The following is a 27816-nucleotide window of genomic DNA, read 5'->3' on the forward strand; positions in this document are numbered from 1 at the left end:
AAGTGAAGCAACTACGAGCTGCTACTTCTTACTCCCCCAACCCTCTCCACTCTTTGTAAAATCAATAAATAAAATCTTAGAGAGACAACATTCCATTAGCCCTTGAAGGATTTGATTTGGATAGGATGCCTATAGATTGGAGAAGAAAGGTTCAAGACCAGAGAGGCAGAGGAGCTATTAACTTTTCTAGAACCCCTTTTCTCCAGATGGACATCAATAAACAGTGTGGTGGAAATAGCCTTGAAGGGCTCAGCGTTTCCACTTTACTAGCTATCTACCTCATTCTACCTGATACCTGGTATCCTCGACTGTTAAAGATTGTCATCCCTGCCTTCCAGAATCTCTGTAGATTCAGGCCATGCACCTAAGGTGCCCAGAACATGATAGGTATTTGAAATAGTTGTTTTCATCAGTCTAACGACTGGATTTTATAATAAAAGATCTGTTAGGTCCCACCCAGCTGTGAATCAGTGTTTGTGCTTGCCTTATAGTTGCAGGGTCTCCTAAGAACTGAGGACCCTCTTAAGTCTCTGAATGGCAAGCAACCTATAAGGGTGTATGGGAGGCTGTGGAGGACCCAAGAGTTGGAATGAAGCCTACTTTATGTCACAGAGCCAAGAAGCATCCTGGACTCCCCCATCCCAAGTGATTTAAGATGGCCAAGTATTTACACAATAGCTCCATTATCAAGAATCCTACCCTGTCCTCCAACTCAAACAAATTGAATTTTGAGCAGGCTTTGAGGAGATACTGAAAATCTAAATAGCACCGATACATTTGAACATTCCTTTCCAAGCACAGTTCCTTCAAATCTAAGTGAAAACATTAAAAGCACTGAGTGTCCCTGAATGGGATGTCACATTTTTCCCCATCTCAATCCCAAGAGCATGGCAGTGACAAGAACCATGAAAAAGGGTTTAGGGGTCTGAATGCTAGTCTAGGTTCTACCACCAATTTTGCAGTGACTGGGAAAAGCCATTTCATTTCTCTGGACTTCAGTTAACACTGAGATGACTGAATCTTATTACATAAATTTATCTCAACAAGTTTTAAAACATAAGAGAGTGAAGGACTAGGGGGAAACAATTGAGATCATACAGTAGAGAAGCCTTCCAGGATCATGCTATGTATAATTTAATAGCTTCCTATTATGTCCTCCCAAAGAACCCCATTTACAACTTACAGGCCTAATTGTAATTATGTATGGCCATACTTCCTACACCCCATTCCCAGACCAAAGAGGATGCCTTGTACACGAGTCCTTTGAGTTGAATTAAAACTTATATTCCAGTCTGACCAAGGAGTGGCGCAGTGGATAGAGCATTGGACTGGGACATGGAGGACCCAGGTTCAAAACCCCGAGGTCACCAGCTTGAGTGCAGGCTCATCCAGCCTGACCATGGGCTCACCAGCTTGAGTGCAGGGTTGCTGACTTGAGCATGGGATCAGCGACCCCATGGTCGCTGGCTTGAAGCCCAAGGTTGTAGGCTTGAGCCCAAGGTTGCTGGCTTGGGCAAGGGGTCACTTGCTCTGCTGTAGCACCCCAGTCAAGGCACACATGAGAAAGCAATCACTGAACAACTAAGGTGCAGCAACAAAGAATTGATGCTTCTCATCTCTCTTCTTGTCTGTCTACCCTACCTGTCCCTCTCTGACTCTGTCAAAAACAAAAAAACTTATATTGCAAATTCTACACTTAAAAATATGAGGTACCTAAGCCTCAAAGGTTGTGTGGCTTTCCTAGGCTGCCTGGAGCATAGGCAGCGAGGCACTACTACAGCCCACAAGGGCAAGTAGAACTCTGAATCAGAAACAAGTCTTGGGGCAGAAGCCACCCAGACTTTCCAGCTGTGAGAATTCCAGAGGTCCACTAACTTTGCTCATTTGCAGGGTGGGGACAAAAACATTCATAAGACAGTTGTGAAATGAAAATGAGTTTTTCCTAAAGCTGTTCCTCTGAAGAGCACTTCAAATGTAGGAAGTTTATTGTCTACATGTTTATCAGAGCTGTCTCTTGGCCACAATAAAGGTTGTAGCTTTAAAATACCTGACCTAATTAAAGTGAAGCTCAGTAACCATTTTAGCTAGCAATTAGGCCACCAACTTAAAACAAGCCTCCTAAGGAGTTATTAGCACATGGGTGATACCTCTACTTCAGAATGAGAAAATAGGTTAAACTGCCACGTTTAAATTAAGTTCTGTGCTCCACAACATACGCTCAAGGACAGAAATTGGGTCATGGCCATTTTCACTAGTCTAGTATCAAGCTTTAGTCAAGAATAAGGTAATTAAGACCTTTGTGTAACTGAACCAATCCATTTAAAAAGGACATTCGGTCCTGGCTCCATGCTGGAGGTGATGAGGGGCTGGAGTCATCAAGTACTCCAACTTTGACGCTGGGCAGCAAGCGGAGCCTTAGGACACCGCAAACAGGGAGCGTGTGTAAGGGGCTAGGCCTTTTTCTTTTTAAACTCAGATCGAGGTTTGTTTTTCTACTTTAAAGAATACTCAATCAAGTGTCCTGGCCGGTGGTGCAGTGGATAGAGCCGAGTCCTAGAGCACTGAGGTTGCTAGTTCAATGCCAGGGTCACGCCTGACCTGTGGTGGCGCAGTGGATAAAGCATCGACCTGGAATGCTGAGGTCGCCAGTTAAAAACTCTGAGATTACCTGGTCAAAGCACATAGGGGAGTTGATGTTTCCTGCTCCTTCCCTCTTCTCTCTCTCCTCCTTCTCTCCTCTCTAAAATGAATAAACGCCAGGGTCACTGGCTCGATCCTTAGGGCACCAGCTTTATTCCTGAGGTCACCAGTTCAAGCTCCAGCCAAGCACATATGAGAAGCAATCATGGCACAACTAAGTGGAATAAGTCAATTCTTCGCCAACCCTCTCAAAAAAAATAAATTAAAAGCTTTCTTAACATTAATCAGTAAAGATTATTTCAGAGTTCTTGGTTGTACCCCAAATTAATTTTATTACATCTAATACAGAAAGAATATTAAGAAAATTTGAGCACATGAATAAGCTTAGTGCCTACTCAGAGTGTTAAATATCAACCAGCAATCCAGTAGGGTGGGTTGAAGAGCCTCCTCTCCCAAGTAAAACACAGGCCTGACCTTTCACAAGTGCTGTACTATGAAGACAGAATCTTTTTTTTTTACAGGGACAGAGAGAGAGTCAGAGAGAGGGATAGATAAGGACAGACAGATAGGAACAAAGAGAGATGAGAAGCAACAATCATCAGTTTTTCGTTGCGACACCTTAATTGTTCATTGATTGCTTTCTCATATGTGCCTTGAACGCGGGCCTTCAGCAGACCGAGGAACCCCTTTTGCTCAAGCCAGCAACCTTGGGTCCAAGCCAGTGAGCTTTTTGCTCAAGCCAGATGAGCCCGTGCTCAAGCTGGCAACCTCAAGGTCTTGAACTTGGAACCTTCCGCATCCCAGTCCGACATTCTATCAACTGCACCACGATCTGCTCAGTTCCCTAACAAACACCAGTTATCACAAAGAGTGGATAAGAGAAGTTGTGTTGGCTAGGTTCACAGGAAATTATTTTGTGTGTGTATTTTTCTGAAGTTGGCAACGGGAGGCAGACAGACTCCCGCATGCGCCCTACCGGGATCCACCCGGCATGCCCACCAGGGGCGATGCTCTGCCCATCTGGGGCGTTGCTCTGTTGCAACCAGAGCCATTCTAGCGCCTGAGGCAGAGGCCATGGAGCCATCCTCAGCACCCAGGCCAACTTTGCTCCAATGGAGCCTCAGCTGCAGGAGGGGAAGAGAGAGACAGAGAGGAAGGAGAGGGGGAGGGGTGGAGAAGCAGATGGGCGCTTCTCCTGTGTGCCCTGGCTGGGAATCGAACCCGGGACTCCTGCACGCCAGGCCAATGCTCTACCACTGAGCCAACCAGCCAGGGCCAGGAAACTATTTTAAATGCGAGTCTTATGTGTATCTTACAACATGTGTAATGGAATCAGAGGGTAAGAAAACTTACTGTATGAAAAATGCCTCCATGTTTGAGACTCAAACCAGGATTCAAAATGGTGACCCGTCATATAGCTCCTTGAGAGGAGGGGAAATGAAGACTACACGCCTACAGAGATCCCCAAAGCAGCATTTATTTATCCACTGAATTCCAAAACATTGAATTTAGAAGTCTGGCATTTCAATGATTACCCATCTTGATTGACATGGGCTGACACACACAGCGCTGTCAGGATACACAAGGACAAGAGCCAAAGAGTTACAAAAAATAAATCCATGATTCTTAAACAATCTCAACCAAAAAAAAAAAAGTTACAGGTATCAAAACTTTAGATGCATTGAATTGAAAAGAAGGTTTGTGCACATCATAATTTAAAGAGGCAAAACAAGGCGCTATTGAAACCTCACGTTAACAGTTTATTATAAAGCTGATGGAAAGGAGCAAGTGTTCTCTTCTATCAGCTTCCCTTAACAGTTTTCCATTAGCTGAAGAAAGAGGTGGGAGGGGTGAATTCATTTTGCATGCACAAGATGTACTGCTTATTAACAAAACACTATCAGCTCATTTTAAATGGATCATTTAAATATCAGAGTAGCCTGTTTTGGCTAATTCTCCTTTCTAAACTTCCCCATTGCTTTCCTATGAATTTCACAACTATCAACAGGCAGAGTAAAATGCCTCATTCAGAACGCACTTGTCTGCACAATTCAAAAAGAAAGCTCCTGTGGGCTCAAAGCAACCATCGATCCAGCAATGCCCATCTGAAACTGCTTCCCAGGGGGCAGGGGAGCAGATCTGAATAGCTATGCTGCCAATACAGATAGGTTTAGCACTAGATATTTAGTGATTGTAGCAAGGAAGAATCAGGGATGATGGGGGTGGCGGGTGAAGGAAGGGCCAGGGACCTGAAGGCTCTTCAGTTGCCTTCTCCTGCTTCTTCATCCTGCTGGTCGCTCGTCCAGAGGGTGAGGTTGTCTCGCAGCAACTGCATGATAAGCGTGGAGTCCTTATAGGAATCCTCGTTTAGTGTGTCCAGCTCAGCTATGGCATCATCAAAGGCTTGTTTGGCTAAGAGGCAGGCCTGCTCCGGTGCATTCTGGATCTCGTAGTAGAACACGGAGAAGTTGAGGGCCAGGCCCAGCCTGATGGGGTGCGTCGGCTGCATGTGCTCTTTGCTGATTTCAAAGGCTTCCTTGTAGGCCGCCTCAGAAGCTTCAACCACACTGTTTTTCTTCTCCCCGGAAGCTACTTCTGCCAAGTAGCGGTAGTAATCGCCTTTCATTTTCAGGTAAAATACCTTGCTTTCATACTGGAAATCATTGCAGTTCTTGATGAGAAACTTGTCGAGCAGAGCCAAGACATCATTGCACACTGTTTCCAGCTCCTTCTCAATCTTCTCCCGGTAAGCTTTCACTTTCTCCAGCTTCTTTTCATTTCCATCAGCCATGGTTTTCTGCTCAATGCTGCTGATGACTCTCCAAGAAGATCGCCTGGCACCAACCACATTCTTGTAGGCCACTGAGAGGAGGTTTCGATCTTCATTGGAGAGAGGTTCATTGAGCTCCGTCACCTGAAAAATGCCAGATACAACACTGAAATCCAAGTCTGAAAACCTTGGAAAGAAATCCCTTCCACCTAGTCAACAATCTTTCTCAAAAACAATTTATGGACAAGCCATTCGGGAGAAAAACCAATGAAACATGGATCCTCTCTGAAGGTAAGACTGTAGTCTAACTGAAGAAATAAATACTTGAAACTCAAAATGTTCAATGATAAAAGCTTTGAGACATTAATAATTCAGGCCTTATAAGATGCTGCCGTCATCTTGGCAGAGGTATAGAGGTGGTACAGGTAACTGTGGAAAGGTTGTGAGGTGATAGTATATAATGATGGGTGGGAAAGCCCCAAAGGTTCAGCTATTTTGCAAACGATGCACTCAACAATAAGACCATGTGATTCCTTTATCAAATGTTCAAAAATTACAGACTAGAAGTCTGTTCCAGATTCTACTTCTAGTTTATATTCTAGAAAGAACCAATGAAACCTCCCTCAAATCCATATTATTAGTTAAGAGCTCCACAGATCTAGTGGCCAGAGTTTCAGCTTGTGGTTACATGTGGAATCCCACTAGTCCACCCAGTCCTCCTCTAAGCCAAAACGGATACATCAGTAACAGTCAAGCGTCCAGGCCTCTGCTGAAAGGAAATACAGCTACACAGCAGTGGGTTTGAATCTGACCTACTGATGGGAAACCCTGACTGGCCATCAAGGATGGAAGCACCAATTATTTTCAATGGAAATGTTAAATGTCACAAGCTATAACTTCCATTACTTTTTTCTCCATAATGTCACTTCCAAGAGAGCCAGCTTTGTCATTGGTAGGAAGAGCACTGAACTTTGTTATTAAATTGTGTCCTACAAAAAATTATGCAAAGTCTCTAACCCCCCAGTTCCTGGTTATGTGACCTTATTTGGAAATGAGGCCTTTGCTGATGTAATCAGTTAAGGTGAAGTCACACTGCATTAGGGTGGATCCTAAATCCAATGACTGGTGTCCTTATAAGGAAAGGAGACTTGGACACACACACAGAAAACACCTTATGATGATGGAGGCAGAGACTAGAGTGATGTGTCTACAAGCCCAGGAACACCAAGGATTACCAGAAACCACCAGAAGCAAGGACAGAGGCAAGAGAGGATTTTCCCCTGAAGCCTTCAGAGAACACCTCAATTTTTGGACTCCTAGCCTTCCAAATTGTGATAATAAATTTCTGTTGCTTTAAGCTACCCAATTTGTGGTACTTTGGGGGAAAGCACTAGGAAACTAATACAAACTTGGAATCAGAAAACCTTGGTCTGGGCCCCAGCAAAGCTACTAACTTGCCATTGTTCCTGAGCAGCAATGAAAGGGGTGGGGCATTAGGTTGACACTATTAACAGTAAACAAATTTTTTTTTTTTTTAAGATTTTATTTATTGGCCCTGGCCGGTTGGCTCAGCAGTAGAGCATCTGCCTGGCGTGCGGGGGACCTGGGTTCGATTCCCGGCCAGGGCACATAGGAGAAGCGCCCATTTGCTTCTCCACCACCACCCCCCTCTTCCTCTCTCTCTCTTCCCCTCCCGCAGCCAAGGTTCCATTGGAGCAAAGATGGCCCGGGCGCTGGGGATGGCTCCTTGGCCTCTGCCCCAGGCACTAGAGTGGCTCTGGTCTCCTCAGAGCGACGCCCGGAGGGGCAGAGCATCGCCCCCTGGTGGGCAGAGCCTCGCCCACAGGGGCGTGCCGGGTGTATCCCGGTCAGGCGCATGTGGGAGTCTGTCTGACTGTCTCTCCCCATTTCCAGCTTCAGAAAAAATACAAAAAAAAAAAAAAAGATTTTATTTACTCATTTTAGAGAGGAGAGAGAGAGAGAAGGGGAGAAGAGCAGAAAGCATCAACTCCCATATGTGCCTTGACCAGGCAAGCTCAGGGTTTCGAACTGGTGACCTCAGTGTTCCAAGTTGACATTTCATCCACTGTGCCACCACAGGTCAGGCAACAGTAAACGAAATTTGAGTGTATCTGTAGGTTTTAGGAATTCCCTCTCTTCATCAGGAATAAACTGCCAAAAAAGGCTACTGGACAATAGAAAGAATACACCTCCACAAAAAAAATAATTTACTAGAAGTATTAGTGTTTATGTAACAATCATCTGGTTGCCTGCCAGTCTAAATGAATCACTATCAGCATCAGCTGAGGGTGACTAACATCACTAAGCAAGCATTGTTCTTAGAACTCCAGCCAGGGCCTAACTGGATTCATTTAAATATAGTACTTTTTAATACTCCTGGGGTTACAACTTAGTTAATTGAGCAAAAGGAAACTTATGGAATGAAGGTAGTTTTATAACCTGGTCGAATGGAAATCCGATGGCTCCTTAAAGCGTAACAAATTCATAGCCAATATTGACTGGTGATATTTTTTGCAAATAACCTTCATTAACACTTGTTAGCCCCAGTTCCCAACACTTCCAATTCCAAAGTCCTGGAGCCAGGAGATCTAAAGAAAAGCTTGGTCCTACACTAAGAGAAGTGGACACTGGAAGACAATGCAGTGTAATGGAAAGGAAAGCACAAACTCCTGGTCCCAACCACACTGTACTACTAAACCACCAAGATGATCATCTGGAGTTTCTATGGAGATGATTTACTGCATCTCTATAATCATAAACTTCCAAATGGTTTCTAATTAGGAACATGAAGACAAGACAAAAATGTTCAAGACAGAAGAGACCTAGACAATAGTTCTCGACCTTCTTTTCACTTTAATGTCAGTGTCAACACAGTCCCCTCGTGGAGCCACTTGGGGCACTGTCTTCATGTGGCAACTCCATCCATAAGGGGCTTCCCCACCTCTGCTCACAGCCTCTCTGCCTTCTCCTGGCTTTCTCTGCATTTAATCCTGCTTACACTCCTCCTAAAACCTTAAATTGATGAACCCTTCCCATTTATAAAGGCCCTCCTTTCCATTTCCTTTAAGGACACACATGTCCTTGATCCTTACCACACAGCCTTGGGCTACCCTGGGGCAGGCACTTCGCCCATTCTCTCTGCTTCAACACTACACAGCATTCTACAAATAACCTGGTCGACTATGAGTTCATTTATCTTCTGAGACACTACTCGCTTACTCAAAAATCCCTGAGGGCCCCCTCCCACTAACTCACAAGGCAATAAACTCTGCGTTTGTGAGTAAAAATAGATCCACTGCCAAAAATAGCACAGGGACTATTTGGGAAAACTTAAAAGTTCTTATTCTGGGAAATATTTAGCCTCGAAAATAATTCTGAGCAAACAAAAATGCCACCCCTGATCTGCCGGACCACAGCTGGGGTTGCTCCTTCTCCCCAACAGCTACACCCCACACACTACCATCCCACCATTTTTTTTACCATTCCCCCTTTTTAGTTACGCACACACTACCAACAAGCTTGTTTTTGACATTAGAGTTTCTAACAGAAGAAAATGATTTTCCTAAACAATTAGGTAAACGTAACCACATCAGAAAATCTTTAAGCTTCTTTGGCAGAACCCTGTACATCTGTGCATTTTTTTAAGTGAGCTACAGGAAAAAAATAAAGTGAGCTAGAGGGATGAAAGCTATTCTGCTTGACTCTTTATCAAGTCAAAACCCTGAAAGTGAGGATTCTGCCTGGTTCCAAGCTGGCAAATCACCATCAGTCACCATTTGGCCCAGGCCCGGCAAGACCCACACCCTGTCATTGCAGGGTGAGGCTGTGGGTCTATAAAGCCACCAGCCTCAACTGCAAACTCAGAGCAGATGAGTTCAGGTAATTAATGTCCACTCTAAGCTTAGTATTAGTCAAACAGCTACCCTTGTATCACTAAGAGACTGCCTGTGTCTTGCTCTTGACATAACTGGGCATTTTGTAGACATTGGCAAGAGTTCAATACAACCCCATCTGAATGGCATTACTGCATGCTACTGACCCTGGAGGCACCAGGACTGAAGGCTTCAGAAGCTGTGGCAGGTTCTGAGCACAGGAAAGTGCCAAAACCCACCACCAAAGAGGAGAACGCCATGGCAGCAAGGAGGGGGGCAGAAACCAGGCAGCCTCAACTCAGACACCAGTAGTTTTACCAACAACCTAAACACTGAAGTTTTGGGGAGTCTATGGGCTTATAAAATATACGAAAAGCAATATAAAAAAGCAATGGGTGCCAAGGATATATCACACAGTTTCTTAAAATACAAGTATAATTTAACATAGTCCTGGCACTTAATTCATAGCAGGAACTCAAAGTCCATTAATATTTCACTTAAGCTAAAAAAAAAAAAAAAAAAAAATCTTGGTCTTCAAGAGAATAAGCAAAATCCAGATGTGAGATTTTGCCTTTTATGCTCCTCTACTGCTGCTAAGATCTCTTAGTAGATTCTGTTTTTTGTTTGTTTGTTTGTTTTTTAATTTTTTTTTTATTTATTCATTTTTAGAGAGGAGAGAGAGACAGAGAGGGAGAGAGAGGAGAGAGAGAGACAGAGAGAGAGAAGGGGGGAGGAGCTGGAAGCATCAACTCCCATATGTGCCTTGACCAGGCAAGCCCAGGGTTTCGAACTGGCGGCCTCAGCATTTCCAGGTCAATGCTTTATCCACTGTGCCACCACAGGTCAGGCAGATTCTGTTTTTAATCAAACTTGGCAAAAATAACAAATCTAATAGATGAACTTGTGTTCAGTAAGTCAACTGGTTGGTATAAAAGGTTTAGAATTTAGTCACCAATGATGACAACAGCTAATATACCAGAATGTATACTAGAAATATTCCTTAGCCTCACAGGGCACTACCATACAGTGGTTAAAGTGAGAGCTCTAAATTTAAGAGTTCAAATCCTGGCTTTACAACTTGACCATGAGAAAATTAAGCTCTAAATTTCATTTGTAAAATAGAGTTAATAACAGTTTCCATTCGGACTGGTTATAAAGACTGAATGACAATGTACATATATACCCGGAAATAACAGCTACCATTTACTGAGCACCTAATAAATCAAATGATAAACAATCCACAAACTTGATGAATTGTAACATGGAAAACACATCTGGTGCACCCACTTCCAAACCATATTTCAGGAAAATGCAGTCTACCACTAATATAAAATTCCAGACAAAAGGGAGTAAACATATTTCTGGTTTCTTTAAGGCAGTGGTGGGTTCCTAGATTGTGAGGACTCTTCTGAGGATAATTCAGGAACCCCAAACGCAGACAGGAACCACAACTCTCACGTCAGTACAGCAAATCTGTGAACTGCTCTCCATCTAAAGTGCCTTTTAATTCAGACTATTATAAGAATCCAGAGCCATCTTCCCCAGACAATAGAGGACAAACGATAATTACATTTTAAATGACTGGTTAGTGGAAAACAGGACTCACTAGTTTACACATATATTTCAGACTGCAGTACCAATGTGGCTTTAAGGTTTCACACCAACCACAGTTTGGTACACCTCAAAATCATCTTTAGCTTTATACTCTGCAACACAGGTTCTGTCTCAGCCACGGCACCCGGCCGTGCTTTCCTTTTACACACCACCTGCTCATTTCCCCACTTCCCATAATCTCACAGCTGTTGGAATAAGAGCCCTTTGCCACTGGCCGGGCCAAGTGCCTCTTCCTCTCCGATTGCCGTTTCCTGAAACTGCATTTGTTTCCCGCATTTAAGATTTCTATACATATACAAGTCCTTCAGATGTATTTCTGTCCAACCTCTGTTAGTTCTAAGACTTGGAGTTCCAGAATCTTTCAAAGTTTCTTCCCACTATTATAGTCTATGTAAACTACTAAAGAGATGAGAGGAGCAGAGCTTAAAGATATGCTTCTATTTCACCTCAGAAACATTTCTTGCCTCTTCAGATTATGGAGTGAGGCAGGGAACTACTGATCTCACCTGAGGTGAGACAACACCACTGATTACAATACGCAAGATTTTTCTTATAGCTTACCAACACAGTCCTCCAGGTGACGCTGGTAACATAAAAAACACCAATCGCCTGACCAGGTGGTGGCGCAGTGGATAGAGCGTCGGACTGGGATACAAAAAGACCCAGGTTCGAGACCCCGAGGTCACCAGCTTGAGCATGGGCTCATCTGGCTTGAGCAAAGAGCTCACCAGCTTGGACCCACGGTCGCTGGCTCCAGCAGGGGGTTACTCGGTCTGCTGAAGGCCCACGGTCAAGGCACATGTGAGAAAGCAATCAATGAACAACTAAGAAGTCGCAACGCGCAATGAGAAACTGATGATTGATGCTTCTCATCTCTCTCCGTTCCTGTCTGTCTGTCCCTGTCTATCTCTGCCTCTGTAAAAAACAAACAAACAAACAAAACAAAAAACAAAAAAAAAACACCAATCATTACCAGCGGGCATTATTATTAGGTGACAGTTTAGATTATAAAGGAAAAAAGAAAACAAGTTAGAAGAATGAAGACTGAAAACCAACTGGACAGTAACACCAACATTACTAGTTTTACACTGCAGTGGTCCCAAAGCCGAGCTGTACATTTCAAGGTCACAGAATGATGGCATCAGAACACCCCTTCCCTCAGGTATGCTGCTCCGTCCTCCTTAATGCAGTCTACTTACATGCCCCAAAGAAAACTCACATAAATCCAGAGGGTTACTAGAATTCCCTTTTTCCAAAAGCTCTTAAGGACTGTAATGTTAATAAAATGAAGACTGAGTCTTCTCAATCACATTAAGAATTCAGCGTACAAATATCAACTTAGGTTTCCAACTAACCCCTGCCAAGTCTTTTCTATTAAATATATTCCATTAATTTAGATGACAAGGGAATTTTTTAATAGAAGAAACAGGCATATTGACCAAAAAAAGTTCTTATTTTTTAACAGGAGTTACCTTGAGGAAGTGGTTTATCACAATTCTGAGATGACAGGATTATAGTTGGGACTCAGTTTTCAATGCTGGATGGCTTATTTCAGATACAGACATCAGATTCCCAACACATGGAGGAATCCATTAGTTTGCAAAATGCTACTACCTTAAAAGCCTCAGTGAAAAACCACAAAAGTGGCTACAGGAACGCATTTTTTTCAAGCCTGCATATAAAGTACAAAAAGCCATTTTCTTCTCTCCCCACACTGTATTTTTTTTATTCTGGTTACATCTCCCAATTCTTCCCTTACTTCCCATTTTAGGTTGCCTCAGGTTTCCGGAACATACCTTCTAGTCATTCTCCTTTAACCTCAATTCACCTTTCTTCAATCCTCATCCCTTCGTTCCCCAAAGGGATCCTAACATTCACAGGGTGAGCAAGGGCCTCACTATAATGTTCAGAGAAGACGCATCCTGCCTAATCCCACTCAGTTACCGCAGAGAAGATGCTCGCTCAAGTATGATTGCTGTGTGGACAGAAGTGGCTTCATCACAAAGAAATTAAAGCTCATGACCTCTTCCAAGGAAACCAGGTCCCACAGTTCTGTTTCTGAAAACTTCCAAATTAATATATTTTACCTTTTTTTTTTTTCCTAAAGAGGGCCTCCAGAATTGCCTAGACTTCAGTACTAAACCTAGATTGTCCCTGATTTGGATGAAAACTCCTATCTAATCCACAACACCATGCCATGTCACCCACTGAATCAACAAATGGGCTGTGGTGATACTGGTGGTTTCCAAACACAAGTGTTATAAGAACACCACAGGAAACACAACTCTTCAAGTATTTTTCTTACCTGGATAATCCTGGATAATCCTAAACATTGACCTCAACAACATACTTCATATGATATTAATATCAAAAGCCTTTAAAAAAGCTTTTCAAATAATTATGAAATGCTATGACACCTCGGGATTTGTAGACAAGGCTAGCAAAAGGGCAAATGGGTATAACCCTGAGAAGTAATTCTAAAACTTAAGCCCCCTAAAATTTGTCATGAGAGCTGGTTAAAATGCAGATTTTGGGGTCCCGTCCCCCAGTCTCAGAATTTTTAGGTCTATGGTGGGGCCGAGACGGATCCTCCCAGGTCTTAGGAGGTCATACAAGAAATGAACATAGGTATGTCGATGGTCGAAGTTGTAGCTCCACCACTGAGTGACCTTGAGGCAGAGAGAAGTAATGTGTATTTCAAGAAAATGTAAAAAGAGGTTAAGAAACAGGGACAGTAACAGGATAACCGGAACTCTCAGAAACGCAGGTGGTGTCTAATCCACTGCCACTTGCCAGGGTGTGGCTGGCCCCGGTCTCCTCCACCGGAAATCAGGCTGCAGAATGGATCTGTGAGGGTCTCGGGAATGCAAAGGCACACTGGCTTAGAAGTCACGCCGCATTTTAATCTCCAGGCAGATGAGCGCAGACTCGAACCTGGCTGTGGGGCCCCACGCCCGCCGCCTTCCCGCCCGTGTCCACGCCCAGACTGCAGGATAGGGGTCTTTGCACACAAAGCCAGACCCCGAACGTGGGAAGATGCGATGAGCACGATTCGGGCGAGCAGAGCAAAACAGACTGGTATTACAGACCTCAGTTCGTGGCAGCAAAAACCAAGAGAAACAGGGCACGACTAACTAGGTGATTCTTTATTACAAGTTGGGGTATGGAGGAAGACAGGAAGGGAGTGAGTCCCAGGTCTGGAAGAATGCGCTGGAAGAAGGAATGTGTCTGCCTCACGTTTCCTCGGGGCTCCCTCCCCCAGGAAGGGCTCCGAGATAAGATGCGGAGGCTCTCGCCCGCCCGCCCGCAGGGGATACCGTCACCCGCCCGTCCCAGCAGGGCTGCATGCGCGACCCCGAACGACTCCCTCCCCGGAGACCCCACCCGGGTCCGGCCGCAGGAAATGGCGGGGCGCCCGGCGAACTCAGGAAGCACGGGCCACGGGCAGGCGGCCGCGCCCCGCGGGGTCGCGAGGTCGCCCGGGCCAGGAGGGAGACGCCGCCAGGCCGCCCATCCCTCCCCTACGTCGGGCCCCCCGGCGGGCCGCCCGGGCTCCCGGCGCGCTCACCGCCTTCATGGCGGAGGCCATGTCGTCGTAGCGCTCCGCCTGCTCGGCCAGCCGCGCCCGCTGCAGCAGCTGCTCCCGGTCACCCATGTCGTCCGTGGCTCGGCCTCGCTTCGCGCCGCGCACCGCTCGCTCGCCCGCCGGTCCACTCCCCTGTCGCCGAGGAGGCCGCCGCCGCGCACGCGCACTGGCTCGCCGGCCGGCCCAACGCTCAGGCTACAGACAGCGCCTACGCTCGCGCCCTCTCGCTAGCTCGCCCCGCGCGCAGTGGCTCGCGCCGCGGACGCCGCCGAGGGAGGAGAGGCGGCCGTGCTGGGGGGGAGGATGCGAGAACTAAAGAACGCCTGCGCAGTGGGAGCGGCCGAAGAGGGCGGTGAGGAGCGGCGGGAGTGGAGGGTAGGGAGGGCGGGCCGGTCCTAACGGTCTATTTCAAGGTGACGTCACCTACTATAAATAGCTGTCGCCGTGGCTCCGCCCAGATCCGCGCATGCGGCCTGCGGGTGCTGCATTTTACCGCCGCAGAGGTGGAGGTGGGAGTGGGGAGTGTGGGGTGGGGACTGGCGACTTGGGGCTAGAGGAGGGGGCGCGGTGGTGGCAGCGCCCTGGCACAACCCCGCCCAGGAAAGCTCCTCTGATTCCAAGTTAGAGGTCTGGCTTGAGAAGGACCCAAAAAGCAAATTTAAAATGCTTAGAGAATCCCGGAGTGTGCGTGCCCCGAGGGGTGGGTCGAACACGCCCAGCGGTCTAGCCCGCCCCAACCCCCTTGGGCCGGGGCTCCGCAGGACCACGCCCTGCACTGGCCCGAGCCTTTGGTGACAGCCCCGGACAGGAGCGCGCGCGCGCGCACACACACACACGCACACGCACGCACACTCGCTCACTGCCCCACCCTGATAAGTGGCGTTAGGCATACAGTGCCTTTCCTTGAGAGATGGGACACACCTAGGAGTCAGCCCAGTTTTATGCCTTTACAGGTATAATTCTATTTAATTGTCATAACCCACCGTGCAGGTGGACACAGGTAGGTTCTCCATTTTTTCTTTTTTTTAATAAGTCTAATTTATTGATTTTTTTTTTTTTTAGAGAGAGAAGAATGAAGAGGGAGAGAAACGTGGATTTGTTGTTCCACTTATTTATGCATGCATTGGTTGATTCTTGTATGTGCCCTGACCAAGGATCACACCTGCAGCCTTAGTATATTGGGACAAAGCTCTAAACAACTGAGCTACCTGACCAGGGCTTTTTTTTTTTTTTTTCAAAGCCAGGTGAGTGCTTTGCTCAAGGTTACACAGCCTGTAAGTGGTGGGACCAGCATCTGAGTTCAAACTCAGGCTGGACTTCCTCCTGTGGCAAAGAGAGGGATGAAAGGCTGACTGGTCACTAAGCCCATCCCAGTCCTGGCATTGGATACTGAGGGTTCCCCGTGCCAGGCCCCGGGCTGGGCCCTGGACAAGCTAAGAAAACCCCAGTGACTAAAAACAGGCCCTAACTTAAGTACAACATGCCAAGGACAGCAGAGGACAAGGGGCCTCGGGCTCTGAGAATTTTACTGAGCGCCTACTGCATGCTCAGCACTGGGGGGAAGAGTAGCTACAAAATAAGTAAGAGATAGCCCTGCCTCAGGAGCTGAGATCTAAATACCTGTACACAAGAGCTCAAGTAAGCTGGACCTAGAAGGACGTAACAGTCAGGGGAAGAGTGTTAGGGACTGGGGTTCAGCATGGGCATAGTCTTGCCAAGGAGGACAGAAACAAAATGGTGAGAAGAGAGGCCTCGCCATTGGAAATGAGGTGGGGTAAAACAGGATTACTGAGTGTTTTAAATGATAGGCTGAAGATGTGAGGCATTGTCCTTAGATAATGGGGACTCACCAGAGTTGTGAAGCAACAGGAATTTTGCTCTGAAAAATAAGCTGCATTAGAAGAGAAAAGAGAGTTACTGGAGAGTGGGTCTTTTAGCATCTGGAAATTGGACTTGGAAGGACTGTTAAAAGCACTATAGAATAGAAATCTTGGACTGTCAAAGCTGACAGGGCACTTAGAAGTCACTACTGTCCCATCCTTTATCCTGCATAAAAGGAAACAGATCTGGCCCTGGCCGGTTGGCTCAGCGGTAGAGCGTCGGCCTGGCATGCGGGGGACCCAGGTTCGATTCCCGGCCAGGGCACATAGGAGAAGCGCCCATTTGCTTCTTCACCCCCCCCCCTCCTTCCTCTCTGTCTCTCTCTTCCCTTCCCGCAGCCAAGGCTCCATTGGAGCAAAGATGGCCCGGGCGCTGGGGATGGCTCCTTGGCCTCTGCCCCAGGCGCTAGAGTGGCTCTGGTCACGGCAGAGCGACGCCCCGGAGGGGCAGAGCATTGCCCCCTGGTGGGCAGAGCTTCGCCCCTGGTGGGCGTGCTGGGTGGATCCCGGTCGGGCGCATGCAGGAGTCTGTCTGACTATCTCTCCCCGTTTCCAGCTTCAGGAAAAAAAAAAAAAAAAGAAACACATCTGAGTGAGAGTGGCCCCAGTTTGTACAGCGAGAGAACAGAGCTGAGGCCTCCATATGAGATCTCCTGTATCCCAAACCATCTGTAAAGCCAGTTGCAACAGCCACCATGACAGCCACCTGGCCCATACAGGTTTCGCATTGGATTCGGACAGTTGGTAAAGAAACAATGGAGCCAAAAGCTGATTGGCCATCATCTTTAATCCTAGCTTGCATCCGGTGGGCAAGTAAAAACACACACTGGGCTCCAAAACCCACTCATTCAGTGCTCACAAAGCTACTGACTTATCCGAGTTTCCTAGAATCAAAGGTTTCTAGCTCACCAGACTTATTCACCTCTGTTCCCCATCTCCCTCCTTCTCTCTGCACAAACTCTGCACAAACTGGCTTCTCACTCAGCACTCCACCATCTTGGCTGCTTCTCCTGTCCTCCTCCACATGGCCTTTCCCTTGCTCTCCTCTCTAATGCTAATAATCCCAGGAACCGCCTGACCTGTGGTGGCGCAGTGGATAAAGCATAGACCTGGAACGCTGAGGTCGCTGGTTCAAAACCCCGGGCTTGCCCTGGCCAGTTGGCTCAGTGGTAGAACGTCGGCCTGGCGTGCAGAAGTCCCGGGTTCGATTCCCAGCCAGGGCACACAGGAGAAGCGCCCATCTGCTTCTCCACCCCTCCCCCTCTCCTTCCTCTCTGTCTCTCTCTTCCCCTCCCGCAGCCAAGGCTCCATTGGAGCAAAGATGGCCTGGGCGCTGGGGATGGCTCCTTGGCCTCTGCCCCAGGCGCTAGAGTGGCTCTGGTCGCAACAGAGCGACCCCCCGGAAGGGCAGAGCATCGCCCCCTGGTGGGCAGAGCGTTGCCCCCTGGTGGGCGTGCCGGGTGGATCCCGGTCGGGCGCATGCGGGAGTCTGTCTGACTGTCTTTCCCTGTTTCTAGCTTCGGAAAAATACAAAACAAAACAAAAAAAAAACCCCGGGCTTGCCTGGTCAAGGCGCATGTGGGAGTTGATGCTTCCTGCTCCTTCCTCCTTCTCTCTCTCCACTCTCTCTAAAAATGAATAAATAAAAAAAAATAATAATAATAATAATCCCAGGAACCGAGAGTGCGAGCTCCTGGTCTGCCCCACTTTATAGTGCAGAAATCAAAAACCTTTAATCCAATATACAAATAGGGAAGTCTCTAATACAAAATCACTTATCTGAGGCATGATGGGATTGTACCACCGCACATCAAAAAGGGTGGGAAAGGCTTAGTCCTAAAACCAACCCCCAGGCTACAAGGATCCTGCCTGCCCACAGCCTGCCCCCAACACACATTAATATCATCTGGGCAATGGCTTCCACATGGACAGCACTATCTTTAACAAAGTGAGCATAATATATTTTATCTGCCCAACACCATCTTCTTGTTATGATGCTAAAATTCAGACCTCAGTATCCATGAAATAGGATTTGAGTGTGGGTCTGGGAAGAGGCCCCTACCCCAGGCTTCACCATGCTTTGAAGAGTCACCTCTGTTAACAAGTGGAAATGAGGTTAACAAACCAGGATTATGTTTCTCCTAGTGAATATCTTTAAAGAGCCTGATAGATAATAACTGTCCACCACCAACCCTGCCCTCCTTGAAGATAAGGTTCCAGTGAGAGGGAGGAGGAGGAGCAGCACTAGGGGGATCTCCACATTAGTTCCAATTCTTTTTTTGTTTGTTTGTTTTTGTTTTTTTTTACAGAGACAGAGAGAGTCAGAGAGAGGGATAGACAGGGACAGACAGACAGGAACGGAGAGATGAGAAGCATCAATCATTAGTTTTTCATTGTGCATTGCAGCACCTTAATTGTTCATTGATTGCCTTCTCATATGTGCCTTGACCATGGGCCTTCAGCAGACTGAGTAACCCCTTGCTTGAGCCAGTGACCTTGGGTCTAAGCTGGTGAGCTTTGCTTAAACCAGATGAGCCCACGCTCAAGCTGGCGACCTTGGCGCCTCAAACCTGGGTCTTCCGCATCCCAGTCCGACGCTCTATCCACTGCGCCACCGCCCGGTCAGGCTAGTTCCAATTCTTAACGAAGATAGAGCCCTTCTAGTTTTTCTAATCTTGTTGGACTGAGATTGATTTCAAAACAGTGAACATTAGGTAGACTGGAGCATTCTAATAAAATTTAATTCTAATTGATTTTGACAGTCATAAATGTCCAATGGGAGACACTTTGGTTCTTCCACAAAGCTTTCTTTCCTTCTCACCAAACTTCACTGCCTCCACTGCCTCACCTTCTACCCACCCCTCAGCCCAATACACTCTGGTGCTGCCCTCACTCCACTCTTCTACTGTGGCCACTAGTGGTTCCTATTCTCAAATTCAAGGTTGCTTCATAGTTCTCCCCTTCTTGGCCCTGTTAGCTTCCATGACCTTGCACTCTCCTGCCTCCCCTCTGCTGCTCTGGCCACTCCTCTTCTGTCTCCTGTGTGAGCTTGTCTTCTCAGGCTACCCCCAAAATGCTGGAGTTCCTCATGGCTCAGCCCCAGGCCCTCTTCTCACCTACCCTATCATGGGTTACCTCATCCACACTCACTATTTTTGTGTGTGTGACAGAGACAGACAGAGACAGAGAGAGGGACAGATAAGGACAGACAGACAGGAAGGGAGAGAGATAAGAGGCATCAATTCTTTGTTGCTGCATGTTAGTTGTTCATTGATTGCTTTCTCATATGTGCCTTGATGGGGGGAGTGTTGGGGGGGCTACAGCAAACTGAGTGACCCCCTTGCTCAAGCCAGCATCCTTGGGCTCAAGCTGGTGAGCCATGCTCAAACCAGATGAGCCTACGCTCAAGCAGGCAACATTGGGGTTTTGAACCTGGGTCCTCTGCATTCCAATCTTACACTCTACCCACTGCACCTCTGCCTGGTCAGGCCATACCCACTCTTGAGGAGAAGGCAACGTCTACCATATTCCCAGTATGGGCAAGAAGATTTGCAGAAATAGGTATGTTGATTTCCTCAAGATACCACTGTAAAATAGGCACAGTTCCCATTCCCATTTTACAAATGAGGAAACCAGTTCAAAAAGTTCCATGACTTGAACAAAAGTCACACAGCCAGTAATCAGCAGAGCCAGGATTCAAACTCAAGTCTGTCAGACTCCAAAGCCTGACAGCCCCACAGTGCCCTGTAGCGTTAGCTGAGAAGGACTCCCTTTGGAGGGTTATTCAGATTGTGAAAAGCACACACAAACCTCCCCACTTGTAGCCTACACACTCCTAGTAGCACCCATCTTTTTCACCCTTAAGAGAGACCTGCTAATACCTGATACCTCACAAATAAAGACCAGGACAACCACCTCGGACAGGTCACCTACTCCCATCATTCTAAGTCTCATCAAGAAACATGGCCTTTGAACAACTCCAAAGAGCTAATGATTAAGGTCAAATATGCTGTGTTGCCACAGAGCTCAGATCAGGTCCCCAGTGCCCGGGCCAGGTCTGCTGCATCTGCTCCTGGTACAGGTCTCAGGGAACAGAGTAAACCCCCTTGGCTACCTGAGGATGTGTGTGATAAGAGAGAAGGATCTGGATTTGGGTTGGAATCCTGCTCTACCTGTTACCAGCTGTGTAGCCTTGGGCAAGCCACTTGCAGAATGGGACTAACCACACCTATTTCTTAAGGCTGGAGATCAGCAAAAGCATGTTTGTACCGCGCCTGCTTGGTGCCAGCACATGGGAGGCACCAGCCATTACAGCTGTATAATAATTCCTTGCTGTGACCCACCCTGAGTCAGTGGTAATGACAGCTCCTCACACGGGACTGGATTTCTGAAGCATTGCCAGAACCCTCTGCCAGAGCCCAGTGAATGGGTGACCCAGAAAAGGCACGTTCTGTTTTATCTCTCGGGTACTCTGTGACACTCTGAGCTCCCTGAGAAATCTGGACACCAAGGGACATATTACAAAGAAGACCGAGTATTGTTCTGGAAGAGACAGTGTTCATATTGTTGGCATGGTTACCATCTTGAGCAGGAGGGGCCATCTGCCCACAGAGTGGTGTCACCCAGATAGGATTTGATTTTTTTCCCCCCAATACAGGTCTTCTGCTGCCCAGGTGACCTTGCTGATCCCAAGCCAGTGATACCACCATCAATAGCAGCTTAGTTGATTAGTCAATGGCTCTCTGCCTGGCGTGGGGGTAAACACTTTACCCCCATATATCATCTCACAACTCTTGGATACAGATAGTTATCCTCATGATATAGATGAGGAAAATGAGACCTGGAAGGGTCAGGCACTTGCTCAGCGGTCAAGGCAGTCACCCACAGCCCCACGTCCATGCCCACTTCCTGCCACTTGCTTTGGCCCCACTGTCCTTTTGCTGGTACTAAATTCCACCCCCTGTGTCTAAGATCAGCCCAAGAGCACAGATTTCAGGATCATCTAGACTCTAGAGCCTTCTACCACTCTTTCAAAGCCTGCTTTGGGAGCAGATTGGTTCTCAAAGCAGCTTGTGGCACTATGAAGTGTGAAATGTCCTGGTAACTGCAATCTGTGAGCTGGTGGCGCTCAGAGCCCTGTTCCCGGCACCTGCCCCCCTGAAGCTCGTTCAGAGGAGCTCAACTCTGGGGGAGAAGGCGAAGCTGTGGGATCTCAGTTAAAACAGGTGAAAAGACTTTTGCTTCAGTTCTACAGATGGTCAAGGAGCTTGTGTTTCTTAGCCAGAAATTTCTAGATTCTTTGGCTAGAACCATCAGGATAATTCCCACAAGGTGGGCCCAGGTGGGAGGGGCCGTGTGGTCCTGGAAAGGTGAAGGACAGGGCCTGAGAATGCTGTGACTTCCCCTCTCTGAGCCTCAGGTTTCTCATCTGTGAAATGGGAGGCTGTGCTGCGGATGGCAGAATTCTTTTCTTTTTTCCAGCCCTGACTGATATTTCACTATTGGCAGTTCAGCAAACTCAAGAGGATGAACGGGGATGCACCACAGGACCTGTGTTGGGATCACGTCAGTACATGGAGTGAAGGAAGGGGACAAGCACCTCCCCAGAGCAGGCTTTGGGGCAGCGGTTTGCCAGTGAACTCCCCGTTAATTAAGGTAAGGTTAGTATTATTGTTCCAATGTCATAGACAAGGAAACTGAGGCCAGGGGAAGTTAAATGTCTTGCACAACTGCAGCACAGAGATCAGGGGGCAGGAAGCAGAATCCAGACAAACTCCACCATTACTGTTCCTTCCTCTGCTGCCCCTGACCTTCTGAGAGCCTGAGAAAAATGCTTTTGGTTGTTGAGCTGTGAGCATAACTGTCATCACCCGCTGCTTAAACAGTACAAACTTGGGAAGTAAGGGGAAGGGAGAGGGTCACTGAATGTTCACCAAAGTTCCCTGCCAGGCAACTGTGCAAAAAAACATCTTTTTCCTCCCAGTATGTGCGTAGGAGGCAAGCAGATTGCCATGGCCTTCTGCCTCCTTCCAGACAACAGTGGCGGCTGGCCCCAACTCTGGAAACAAAGGGATCTGGGAGAAACAAAGCCACAGGAGAAGGCTGACTCCAGGGGGCTGGCCTCTGCAGACTGAGCTGCCGCTGGGGTCCTAGGCAGGACCTCTGAAAGATAAAAGTTCCTCCCCCTGGCCCTTCATAACCTGACCTGGCTCACCTTTCCAAGCTTAGCACCTATCACTGGATATCCTAGCCCCACCAGCGTTCCCAGACACACTGCCCATGAGTTTCTACCAATGTAGAAATGTAGGATGTCCTTTCTGATTCCTCCGCCTCTCTGTTCCTTAAGTCCTTTAATGCCCAGCTGAAATCTTACCTCCTCTAAAGAACTTTCCCAGTTCTCCATCAAGAAGCACTCTCCCCTTCTGCCCACTCCCTCCATAACTCTGATATTTACCATCTGCATACAGTTCTTTTGGTAGGATTGGTGTTTGCTGGCCAGCTACTAGGCATCAAACGCTATGCTATACAATTTAATCTAATATATGCTGTCACTTAGTTCTCATGAAGACTATCAGGTAAGGATCCCTCTCATACCCATTAAACAGAAGGGGGAACTGAAGCCCAGTTACCCCAGATCATGTAGCTTTAAGGTACAGAGTCAGGATTTGAACTCGTTATTTCTGACTATAAAACTCGCACTCTCTCTTATATAACTTGCTTCCTGCTCTCTTGGGAAGCTGGCATTTCCCTTGTAGAATGTAAACACCAAAGGATAAGGCCCATGTTTCTTTCATCATCAACTCTCCAGAGTATACATCTCCATGGATGCCAAATTAAATCTGATCATACCTTGTGCACATTGCAGAAATGCCACCACGAGAGTCCTCTGAATGGCCAAGGTCTTTCAGAAGCAGGAACATTTAAAATGGGCTGACAGTTAACATTAATTGACAGCCGAATGGAAGATAGGACATGGGAGGGAGCAATGGGGAGGAAGGCAAGATGGCAGGAGTCAGGAGGGGGTTGAAAGGAGGAGAAAGACTCCGGGTTGAATTTGGCCACCTTGCAGTTATTCAGGTCAGACCCTGCCCAAATCACAGCTCTTCCACAGTAGCTGGGGAAGCCTGGGCCAGTCGCTGCACTTTGTCTGACTTTCAGTTTTCTCATCCATAAAATGGGCATATTGCAACAGTGCTTGCTGTTCCCACCAGACCCCCTTGGCTGCTGCCAGGAGGAATGAGGTTGTGTCTGAGGGATAGCATAGGTGCTGCCCACTGGGCTCTTGTGCTGTTACTTCCCTTAAATGGGGACAATTGGAGAATCAGCCCAACCTGAAATGTTCTTCCCATGATATCACTGGTACCTGAAGGTTGGGAGACAGCAGGGAACTCACAGATTCATAATAAGGATCTTGGAGATCACTCAGCACAGCATGGCAGACCGATAACCAGCTCTGCCAGCAACCAGGCCTAGCTCCAAATCCAGCTCCCATTTGCTGTGTAGCCTTGTGCCTGTCACCTTGCCCCTCTCAGACTAGTTCCTCATTTTTTAATATGGAACCAAAAATTGTTCCTTTTCCTCAGCTCTGTTGGGAGGATCAGAGACCCAGGCAGTGACAGCTGGTATTATTAGTATTAAGTATGGTGAACTGAGGTTCAGAAAGGGAAAGTAATTCACTCATAGTGACCCAGCAGGTTAGGAGCAGAATCAGGTCTGTGCCCAGGCTTCCCAAAGTCATAGCCTGGGCTTGTCCTTGGACAGCTGCAGCCTTACCTTGAAGAAGGCTGAGACCACCCTTGAAAATATAGCCAAGGACCTCATACTGAGCTCACTGGTGGAGTCTGTGTCCAGCTGAACTGAGGCAGCTGCTTGGATTGCCTATGGCTAGAGAAGGGCAATAGGCCCAAGTCAGAGCCTGAGGTTGCATGCCCAGCATGGGATCTAATCCACAATATAACCCTGGGCATGTCAGGTCGCTTCTTTGAGCCTCAGTTTCTCTGCTCACCAAATGGGGAAAGGATTCTTGGCAGGGCGAAAGATTTATATAAAGGCACAGAGTTCTTTTAATTTGCCTGACCTGTGGTGGTGTAGTAATGGGTGGAGCTTCGACCTGGAATGCTGAGGTCTCCTGTTTGAAACCCCAGGTGTGCCCGGTCAGAGCACATACAAGAAGCAATCAATGAACAACTAAAGTGAATAACAGCCCCCATGCCTAGCTCTCACTGTGCATCAAGCCCCGTGCTATTGCTACCCATGGCTTCGCTCAGTTCTCCTGGCAACCCTGTGAGGGGGGCCCAATTTGCAGATAAATGGCTAGGAAGGGGTGGAGCCAGTATCTGAGCTCTGATCCTGTTCTCTCTGCCTGAAACACTTCCCTGCCTGTTTCCATACCTAACTCAAACTCCTTCTTCAGGTTTCAGCACAACCCTAACCTCCTTTGGAGGTATCCCTCAGCCTCAGGCTGGGTGGGCACAGTATGGGCTTTTCCTTCTGCATCCAAACTACTTCTCCATCTCATCTGACAGACAGGGAGTCTCATGATGCAAGGGTCTCATCACACTCACAGCCATATCTCCAGAGCCTAGCACTGTGCTTGGCACTCAGCAGGTGCTCAGTAAATACTTCCCAAGTGACCGAGTGAATGCGCTGTGTAAGCATCAGGAAGCCAGCAGATGCTGAGCGATCCAGGGAGATGGGAGAAGAGCATTAGAACTCCAGCCACGCCTTACATTAGCAGTCTCTTCTAAGCCCTGACAGCCAGGCCCCAGGGATGCCATTTGAGCCAGCTGAATTCCAGTCACTGCCTCACCTTGGAAAGGCAGCCACGGTCCTTACCAAGCAGCCCAGTAACTGACGTCACCGTGGTGCCAGGAGCTGCCCTGTTAATATTTAATGTGGCCTTCACTGCGGCAAAGCTACATGCTGAAAGAGCTGTAGGGGGCCAAACAGAGTCTCTATGGGGTCGTGAGGAAGGCACAGCTGGGAAAGAGCTTCATAAACCGGAAAGCCCCCAGCAGATGAGCATTACACCCACCCATTTTAGCCCCTGGATTAACTTAGAAAAAGCCAGGGCAGCATGTGCCTGCAGTGGGACAAGGATACTGCTGACTGAGCCCAAGTGAAAAATGTATGGGGGATTAGGGGCTCCGCGGGGACATTTCCTGGAGACAGTGGGAGGGCGGAACAGTGGCACTAGCCAGATCTGGACTCCACTCCAGGTTTGCACTGTGCAGCTGTGTGACTGGGCAGCAGCTGTACCACTACTGAGCATCAGTTCTCTGATCTGTGAAATGGGTATAATAATATCTTCCTTGAGGGCTGCTGTGAGGCTTAAATGAGTTAAGTGATGTAGAGCAGTGGTCCCCAACCCCTGGGCTGCGGACCGGTTCCGGTCCGTGGGCCATTTGCTACCGATCCGCAGAGAAAGAATAAATAACTTACATTATTTCTGTTTTATTTATATTTAAGTCTGAACGATGTTTTATTTTTAAATACTTTATTTATTGGTTTTACAGAGACAGGAGAGAAAGGGGAGCATGGAATGGGAAGTATCAACTCATAGTTGCTTCATGTTAGTTGTTCATTGTTTGCTTGTTGTATGTGCCTTGACCAGGGAAGCCCAGGGTTTTGAACCAGCAACCTTGGCATTCCAGGCCAAAGGTTTATCCACTGCGCCACCACAGGCCAGGCTGAACGATGTTTTATTTTTAAAAAAATGACCAGATTCCCTCTGTTATATCTGTCTAAGACTCACTCTTGCCACTTGTCTCGGTCACATGATACATTTATTCGTCCCACCCTAAAGGCCGGTCCGTGAAAATATTTTCTGACATTAAACCGGTCCATGGCCCAAAAAAGATTGGGGAACACTGATGTAGAGGACCTAGCTCAGCACATAGTGGGACCTCAGCAAATGCTGAGTCTCTTCTCCCAAACCAGGCATGGGTCCTGAAGTTGGAGAGAGGGGACATGAGGGTACCACACACATTCTTGAGCCAGAGTGATAGTGGAGGGGAAGAAGGAATGAGGGGGCACAAGAAGGGTGACACTGAAGCCAAACATCTAGAGTTTGGACTTGTCATCATGGTGGGGCAACACCTAGGAGAGGTGTCAGAGAGAGAATGGACAGAAAGCCCAGGATAGCGGGAGCAGAACAGCCCTCATGGTCCATCTTGTCTGATTGACCCCTTCATTCAACAGATGAGGCTGCTGAGGGCCCAGGAGGGAGCAGATCAGCCCAGAAGCTCCCACAGTAGAGCTAGAGTCTGACCTGGTCTTTAGTCACCTGTATGAGATTGCATCAGCTGAGGGATTTATCCAAGCCTGCCCACCAGGGCAGGGAGGCAGGTGGCATGATGAGATACCCCATCCCCCAGTGGCAACCTCTGTTTCTATGGACAAAGCAGGACCCTCATCTTCCTTCCTTCCTGTCTCTTTCCAGTTTGTTTCCCATAAATCCTGGGAGCTTCCCAAAATGTAAATCGGACCGTGTCATTCTCTGTTTAAAACCCTTCTGTGGTCCCACACTTAGGGATGCCAGAGAAAACACAGGAGACCCAGTTAAAACTGAATTTCAGATGAACGATGAATAATTTTTTAGCATAAAGATGTTCCAAATATTGCATGTACATAATTATACTAAAAATATTACTCATTGTTTATTTGCAATTCGGAGTTAACAGGACAACCTGTGTTTATTTGCTAAATCTGGCAGTCCTATGCAAACCGCCTTTAGGAAAAAGGTCAGTGTCTTTCACTGATCCCCAAGGCCCATCTGGGGCCCAGACTCATCCTTTCCCTCTCTTCTACATGACCTCTATCTCAGACACAGCTGTCTGCCTTTACTTGAAAATCCCAAGTTCCTCTTCCCTCTGGCCTTGCAGATACTGTTCCTTCCACTGAGACACTCTCAGTACCTCCTACTCCTCCATCTACCCCACTGCACTTGACCTCACTCATCCTTCAGGCCTCTGAAGTGTTATCACTTCCTCCTGGAAGCCTTTCTGGCTTTCCAGGCCTAGGTGCTGCCTCCTCTGAATGCCCACCATGCCATGTCTGTTCTGGTCACTTAGTACAGAGTAGGGGTTCAGCAAACATTTGTTGCATTAAATGACTAAGTATCACAACCACCTGCACGTGCCCTATCAACAGTTTCCCCTCCTTCAACCAAAACCCTATGTGCCCTGCAAAACCCTATTGAAATCACACCTCCTCCAGGCCTTCCTGGGGCCCACGGTCCTCCCAGCTCCTCACCATCCTGCTCAGCAAATAAGCAGCTCTCAATTGTCCCGTGACCTGCAGTGCTCTGCACTGTACTTTCCTCCAGATGGTGGTCCACAAGCACTAGTGAGCTTAGAGGATGCCAAACCAAGCTCTGTGTTTCATTCTCCTCTCACTCAGTGGCTGTAAGCAAAATCCTAACCCTGCCCTGAA

At 47.5% G+C, this 27816-nt stretch overlaps 1 protein-coding gene across 1 annotated transcript; it reads right to left on the minus strand.

The window, feature by feature from the left end:
- Positions 1-4101: 4101 nt before the first annotated feature.
- Positions 4102-14756, minus strand: YWHAH (tyrosine 3-monooxygenase/tryptophan 5-monooxygenase activation protein eta). Its single transcript, XM_066260060.1, has 2 exons — positions 14486-14756; positions 4102-5554 (listed from the first exon to the last, which is right to left on the minus strand). The coding sequence occupies exons 1-2, from the start codon at positions 14570-14572 to the stop codon at positions 4901-4903; spliced, it is 741 nt and encodes a 246-aa protein (XP_066116157.1). The 5' UTR covers positions 14573-14756; the 3' UTR covers positions 4102-4900.
- Positions 14757-27816: the final 13060 nt, after the last annotated feature.

The sequence above is a fragment of the Saccopteryx bilineata genome, chromosome 2 (assembly GCF_036850765.1).
Source record: "Saccopteryx bilineata isolate mSacBil1 chromosome 2, mSacBil1_pri_phased_curated, whole genome shotgun sequence".
NCBI lineage: Eukaryota > Metazoa > Chordata > Mammalia > Chiroptera > Emballonuridae > Saccopteryx > Saccopteryx bilineata.